The 8,247-nt window shown below is 39.6% G+C and overlaps 1 protein-coding gene across 1 annotated transcript; it reads right to left on the reverse strand.

Annotated features, from left to right (window-relative positions):
• Positions 1-1,993: 1,993 nt before the first annotated feature.
• Positions 1,994-3,523, reverse strand: LOC125491934 (uncharacterized). Its single transcript, XM_048634014.1, has one exon. The coding sequence runs from the start codon at positions 3,521-3,523 to the stop codon at positions 1,994-1,996; it is 1,530 nt and encodes a 509-aa protein (XP_048489971.1).
• Between the last annotated feature and the right edge of the window lie 4,724 nt (positions 3,524-8,247).

Raw genomic sequence — 8,247 nt, forward strand, 5'->3', positions numbered from 1 at the left:
GAGCATTCTTTGAGTTCAGTTTGCTGGGGAAGTTGATCAAGGATCAACTTCATTTGGACCATCATAGTTGGTGGTTGAGTCGAACTTCCATAGGTGGAGGTTGGGGAATCATCTTGTGCATATGTGCATAAGTGATTGAGTGTAATTCTTTTGTTATTCTGAGTTGATTAATAAAAGAGTGAGTGAGTGGAGGACGTAGACTTATTAGAAGTCGAACCTCATTAAATCCTTGTGTTGTTTATTCATTGCTTTTATTTCCGCTGCTAGAGAACTGTTCTTTTACTGTTCTTACTATAATCGAAAAAGTTACAACATTCGGACAAACACTCAATTCACCCCCCCTCTTGAGTGTCTCTTGCACTTACATTGTAGACTTCCAATGGACCATGGTAAACTAGTTCAATTACTTCCTCCAAAATGCCATAATAATTAACTTCCTCGTGACTTTTGACACACACTCCATAGTTCATAGTTGATTTGTGTTTGCCATACTCATGTGTTTGAAAATTTTATCCATTGACGAAAAACTGATTCCATGACTTCACTTGTATAACGGGGCCCATTGCAAGAGCATGAACTACATCGATGTTAGTCCCTTCCTGTAGTACCTAATTTCATATTATAGAAATTTACATAATTTGCGTTAGAAAAACCTTTCATTTAGTTAAGACTTATATTTTATTAATTAAAAACTCACATGGTTTTTGAACCATTTAGGATATTCAGCTTCACATTTGCTCCAGATCTCCTCCAATGATATGTGTGGATGTGTCTCCAATATATGTTTTTCGAAAATCCTATTATTATTGACGAAGCACGATTAGAGATGTTTTTAACTAGTTAAACATCACTAGGCATGAAAAACATATTTACCTTTCATATTTGCTTAATATACCACTGTTTGCAAGAACATAAAGGTGTGCACGATCATACTCTTTATCTTGCAAGAAGCGTAAACGGTCGTTGGTAGATGTACGCCCACAATCCACTCTAAACATCTCAGGAACATTTGGATCATGATGGTTCTCAATGACTGAAGTGACATTTCTACCCAAATCTCTTGTTTTAGTATCAACTTCTGGTTGGAAGTAATTCGAACAAAAATATGATATTTCCTCACATAGGTATGCATTGCAAATTGAACCCTCCACACGTGCCTTCTGTACAACTTTACGCTTTAAGTGATTGAGAAACCTCCCAAATAAATCAACATGTAGATATCGATTGTGAAAACTTTGTCATATTAGAACTCCATTCTTAAAAGACGTTTTTTTACTTAAAAATTTCTTTGTTACCTTTCAAAGGGATACATCCACCTATATTGCACTGGACCACCAACCTTAGCTTCATAAGCCAAATGAACGGAAAATGCTCCATCGAGTTGAAGAATGCAGGAGGAAATATCTTTTCAAGTTTGCACAAAATTTCAGCTATATTTTTATCCAAACAATCCATATCATCGACTTGGATAGTGGATGCACATAAGTCACGAAAGAATTGACTGATCTCAGTAATTGCTTTCCAAACATGCGAAGGTAGCAACTCTTTTAAAGCAACCGGTAGTAACCTCTCCATAAAGACACGACAATCATGGCTTTTCATTCCAAAAAGCCTAAATGTTCGAAGATCAACACATCTACTCAAGTCAGATGCATATCCATCCGGAAACTTTAAGTCACGAACCCATTCACATAAGACCTTCCTTTAAGCCTTGTCAAGTGCAAAAGGGGCTTTTGGCATGATTTCGTTTCCCTGTTCGTCGTAGGTGAGCTCTAACTGTCGACGCTTACATAGACACTTCAAGTCTTTTCTCGCACTAACATTGTCCGAAGTTTGGCCTTTCACATCCATCACTGTGTGTATAAGTTGATCAAAGAAGTTTTTCTCAATGTGCATGACATCCAGATTGTGTCGAATAAGCAAATTTTTCCAATAAGGAAGTTCCCAAAAAGAACTTTGTTTAAACCAACCCTTTTTAGCTTTCTTTAAGATTTTAATTAAGAGCTTCAGGGCCATCAGTGGCTTTAGGCAAGTCTTTCACACATTGCCACATATCATCTCCGGACATCATAGCTGGAACCATGCCATTTTCCACTTTGTTTTTGCGAAAAGCTGTTTTATTTTTACGAAAAGGGTGATCATGTGGAAGAAACTTCCTGTGGCAATCAAACCATGAGACTTTATTGCCATTATCAAGCCAAAATGCCTTAGTTTCTTCCATACAATATGGACAAGCCTTTTTTCCAGCAGTAGCCCATCCAGACAACATACTATATGCAGGAAAATCACTTACAGTCCACAGAAGTGCTGCATGAAGCATGAAGTTTTGTTTATGTGAAATATCATAAGTCATAGCACCAATCTCCCACAATTGTTTGAGCTCTTCAATTAATGGTTGCATGTAGACATCTAAATTACCCTTTGGATTCTTAGGACCGGGAACTAGTAGAGAGAGGAACATGAAAGGCTTTTTCATACACATTGATGGAGGCAAATTATATGGAGTAAGAATTACAGGCCAACAAAAATATTGTCCTCCGAACTTACCAAAGGGTGAAAAGCCATCAGTGCACAAACCTAATCGAACATTACGTGTCTCAAAGGCAAAATCAGGAAAAGTGGTATCAAAATGCTTCCACGCCTCACTATCACTAGGATGTTCTATAGTACCCGGAACCCGAGGCTTTTTGGCATGCCATGTCATTTTCTCTGAAATATTCTTTGTCGCATAAAGCCTTTGCAATCGGGATTTGATAGGAAAATATGTTAGGACCTTTTCTGGAATAAGCTTGCCTTTAGGAGTCTTCTTGTAGCGATCACACTCACATAATAAACTACACTTCATTAAATGTGCATCGCCTTTCCAAAATAGCATACAACCGTTACGACATGCATGTATCTTCTCATGTGGGAGTTGTAAGCCTTTAAGAACTTTCTTAGTATCATAGAACGTTGTACTCATTTGGTTGTTATTTGGAATCACTTCATTCAATAAAGATGCAAATCCATCAACACATCTGTGTGGTAAATTGTACTCACACATCAAAGATATTATTCTTGATGCCATCTCCAAGACAGATACTTTGCTCCTTGCGTACAACGGGCTATCGGCAGCTTTAAGGAGCTCAAAAAATTTCTTAGCTTCGTCATTTGGCTCTTCTTGGACATTATTTATTTGCTCATTGTTTGGATTTTCTTCATTATGTCCAAGAGCATCAACAATCATGTCTCGATAAGGATTTGATGGCTCCGATGGGGTTTCGTCAACAGTTTCCCTGTGACATAGCCAATCAAAATAGTTATGACAAAATCCTTTTTTATAAAGATGTTCTCTAACAATGTCAACATCAAAGAATCGTTTGTTATTACACCGAAAGCATGAACATCTTATTTTATCAGCGTCTTTGAATTTATGATTTTGTTGTGCGAATTCAATAAAACCTCGAACTCCAATCACAAACTCAGTCTTGAGAAAGCGTCCCTCACGCCTATCATACATCCAACTACGCTCTCTTCGTTTCATGATCCTCAATTCTACACATCTCAATTAAAACAATACTAATATTTAAGTACTCGTTTGGTGAGCTAGTATATAATTGTTAATAGAAGGGTGGTATTTGATTATCTCTTACACCAAGTTGGGTAGGATCCAGGAGCAGTTAGTTCCGTAGCAAGTGGCAAGTAGTTATACATCATGTATCCTAGTAGACTAGTATATGGACCATTTTAGGTGACACAACGACTGAGTATTACCATGTATTTCTTATTTATATTAGTTCAACATCAACATCTCATCAGCAACTAGCCAAAACTATGATTGTTGTTTGCGCAAATTTATGTATCAGATTGTCTAAAGCAATTAAAAGATTAACTATACCATTATTAGTTAAACAAAAGATAACAAAATTTACAGTAAATAACTCAAAAGTTAACATAAATTATACAAATAAGCCTCGTGAAAGTTGAAAAGTTATACAAAAGTACTTAAAGTCGAGAAAAATAAAATTAGCAATCTAGTAAAGGAGAGACCAATTAACTGATCATATCATATGTCAACTTAGCTTGTTAATTATACCACGTTTTTTGAATTTGAATGTCTCCTATTGAGATCATTCGATTAAAAAATTTAACAGTTATCAGGATAGATATGTATTGTCTTCCAACTTCCAAGCATACATTATCCATATAAACCAACAAGAAATGCACAACAAACACATAATTCTTCTGGTATTATATCTATATACAGTTACTCTGGTTGTAACAAGAAATAAATTGGTGCATTTTTCAGAATAAGAAATTACATGTTGAAAATATTAAGAGCATTTATATAAGAAAAGCTAAAGACTGTGCAGTATGATATTGAATTGTAGAATAAGTTTGAATTATTATCATAATTCATGTATGAGTTTAGCCTGAAAATGCTAGCAAGAAAGATGCATATGAACAAACATAATAAAACCAATCTATAAAACCATTGTACCTGAATTGAAAGTGTAGTATTAAATCAATGCAACAATATTTATTCCATGAAGCAGTATATTTCGAGAAATTAAAAAATCAGGACAGTGAATTACCTGATGATGATGATGGAGAAGAAGCCAGTGACACAAAGCGAGCGACAGACGACGGTGAAAGGTAGTGCGGTGCGACGACGGTGAAAGGTAGTGCGGCGCGACGACGGTGATGTTAGTGCCTGTAGATTTACAATTGAAATTCAAAATTAAAAAAAACAAATGAATATCGCGAAATTGAGAAATCACAACGGTGAAGTTACCTGATGATGATGATAGAGAACTAGAAACCGGCGACGGCAGTGGGAGGCATGAAGATGATGATGATAGAGGAGTGGGAGGCGTCGGTTTCTCCGCAAACGTTAGGGTTATTTTTAATTATTGGTAGAGTTAAAAGGAAAATGTGGGAGGTAAAAAATCTGAAATTGCTAGTAGGACTTTACCGACCGCTAAACAGTCGGTAATCTTAATCAGCGGTCGGTATTCACCAACGACTAACAGAAACAGTCGTTATTTCGGTTGGTAATGAGCGTCCAACATAAAAGCGGTCGGTGAATATAGAAAACAGACGCTAAATAACGTCCCAAATAAAAACGGTTGGTGTTTTGATTAATAACAACCGCATAAGTGGCGGTCGGTGAAAACGGTTGGTAAAAGAGCGGATTCTAGTAGTGTGATTAATCATGGCAATTGCCGGAGGTGCTCTTTTACTAGCTGAAAAGCCTTCTCTGCCTCCTCCGTCCATTCGAATTTCGCATTCTTTTTTATTGTTACAAAGAAATGATGACACTTATCTCCAGATTTAGAAAGAAAACGTCGTAGGACAGCCAGACACCCTGTCAAACGTTGAACTTCTTTAATCTTAGACGGAGAAGTCATGCCCTAAATCGCCTGAATCTTGTCAGGATTCGCCTCAATTCCTCGTTGGTCGACCAGCAACCCTAAAAACTTCCCGACCACCACTCCAAATACACACTTATGTGGGGTTGAGCTTTAACTTGTATTTCCTAAGAGTTAAGAATGTCTCTCGTAGATCCTCTATGTGATCCATCTCTTTGCGGCTTTTGACGATCATGTCGTTAATGTAAGCCTCCATATTCCTTCCCAACTGCGGCTGGAAGACTGTGTTTATAAGCCTCTGAAAGGTAGCTGTCACATTTCGGAGGCCGAAAGGCATCATCAGCCAGCCATAGAGACCTTTTTCAGTGATAAACGAGGTCTTGTCTTTGTCCTCTGGCCACATATGAATATGGTGAAAGCTTGAAAAAGCGTTCATAAAGCTAAGTAGCGCATGCCCCGCCGTGGAATCAACTAGCCGATCTATTTTAGGTAGAGGGAAATTGTCCTTTGGACAAGCCTTGTTTAGATCGGTGTAATCCATACACATCCTCCAAGTTTCGTTTGGCTTGGGGACCATGACTACATTGGCAATCCAATCCAAATAATAAGTCTCCTGGATGAATTTCGATTTTAACAGCTTCTGGACTTCCTGATCGACGGCTTGATTCCTGACCGGACCCAAGTGTCTCTTCTTCTGCCGAATCGGCTTTTGCCCTGGATCTATATTCATCTTATGAACAACAACTTCGGGATCAATTCCCGGCATCTCCTCTACGCCATATGCAAAAACATCCTCAAACTCCTTCAACAACATGATCAATTCGTCTTTGGTCTTACGACCTAGAACTGACCCAATTTTTAGCGTCCTCTCTGAACGTTTCTCATCCAAACAAATCTCACCCTGCTTTTCCACCGGCTCTGGCCGTTCAAGCCCAACACCCATGATGGCCATCACTTCTTCAGACGAAGCTTTTTCTTCCTTGATGGACAAGCATTTCCTCTTCTTGCTCGGCAATAGAATGGCCGGCTTGCTGCCTTGAGGGGCCTTCATCTGAGTTCTTTCTACTTCATTCTTTAACTCATAATCTGGCCTTTCAGTTTCTCGGTCGGTTCTTGCTCAATGGCCTTAGGCCGCTTCTGGTTTCTCTCCTTTTTCATGATGAAGGTTTTAGAGTGGTGAGGTAGCATTCCCTTGATGCTTGCTGATCTCCATATAGGGACCCAATTTTCCCTCCATCGCACTCAAACTTCATTAGCATCAAATGGGTAACAATGACAACTTTAATATGGTTCAAGATGGGTCGTTCGAGAATGACGTTGTAGCTGTCAAATCTCGTACCATCAAGAACTTGACAAAGAACGTCCTGGAAGCCTCCTTGTCCCCTACCCTTACAGGTAAGGTGACAGTCCCCATTGGGTGGATTATTCCTCCCCCGAAACCGATAATAGGATGGTGGACTGGGACCAAGTTGCTCTCATCAAACTTTAATCTGGAAAGACAATCTGCACTGATGATATCGGTCGAACTACCCGTATCAATCAAGATTTGCCTTACTCTGAGCTTGGCTATTTTCATCTCTACTACCAACGGATCGTCATGGGGAGTTCTTATCTTCCCCGCGATCCAGCTCGCTGACCACAATTTTAGGGAAAGGATCATACTCTGTCTGATTGGTAAGCATTACCTGGCCGAGCTCCCGCAAGTAATTTTTGTGGCCGCGGTTGGTAGGACCTCTTGCTAGGAAACCTCCAGATATCACTAGCACTACATCCTCATCCGTGTTTTCATCCTCCTTTCTTCGGCCTTGACGACCATCTCTCTTCTGGAATTTTCCACCTGCCTGAGGTATATAGGAACTCATCTTACCCTTGCGGGCTAAGCTTTCCAAAGCCCTTTTCAAATGCTTGCATTCGTTTGTTTCGTGGCCACAATCCTTATGGAAATGGCAATATTTGCTTTTGTCCCTATTTCTGTAGGGAGTCTTCATTTCAGCCGGCGCCTTCAGCTCTAACTGATCTTTTATTTCCATAAGAATGGAATATTTATCTTTATTGAATTCAATCGGCTCAGCCGATGCTGCGGGCTTAGCTCTTTTGCTTCTCTTAGATGAGGTCGTCATTGAAGTCACTGCCCAAGTTTCAACTTTCTTGGGGATGCTCTTTTTTGGCTGAATTGTTTCTTCAATCTTCTTTTCCTCCGGATGCTTTGCTTCCGCACAAACTTCCGTAGCATGGATAAATGCCTCTACTTCCTAAAGAGCTTCGGTCAGGGTGGAGATCTTCTTTTTTACCAACTCAAACTTAAATCTTCCTGGCCTTAGACCCCTGATGAAGGCGCCAAAAGCCACTCCCGCATTCAGATCCTGGATCTGCAATGCTTCTAGGTTAAATCTCTTCACATAGCTTCTCAAGGCTTCTTTAGGCCCTTGGACGACCTTCCCAAATGCATGCTGGTTTTCAGTCCTGCCGATTTGCTACAAAGTGGCTGGTAAACAAGATACTAAGCTCAATGAAATTATTCACCGAGTTTGGGGGAAGATTATTGAACCACTTTTGAGCTACCCATTTCAGTGTGGCTGGAAAGTTCTTGCACCAGGTAGCATCATCAACCGCCTGAACATACATTTGATGCTTGTATGCTGACAAATGATCATCCGGATCTGTAGTGTTGTCGAAAGGCTCTATCGTCAGAAGCTTAACCTTTGGGAATGGGGGAGACTCCATGATTCTGGCCAAGAATGGAGTCGGCCAGTTAATCTTGAGTGCCCCGGCATGTCCCTCAGTGGGTATGTGCTCCCGGCAATATTCTTTCAGTACTGGATTTGAGGAGGTGTTAGCTAAGGCTTGACGCCTATACACTACATTTTTAATCAAAGGCAATGGTTAAAATAAGCTA

This window comes from Beta vulgaris, chromosome 7 (genome assembly GCF_026745355.1).
Source record: "Beta vulgaris subsp. vulgaris cultivar EL10 chromosome 7, EL10.2, whole genome shotgun sequence".
Classification (NCBI taxonomy): domain Eukaryota; kingdom Viridiplantae; phylum Streptophyta; class Magnoliopsida; order Caryophyllales; family Amaranthaceae; genus Beta; species Beta vulgaris.

Bases quoted from the DNA above. Each gene is read 5' to 3' on its own strand.
- LOC125491934 (XM_048634014.1), bottom strand. From the start codon at position 3,523: ATGAAACGAAGAGAGCGTAGTTGGATGTATGATAGGCGTGAGGGACGC.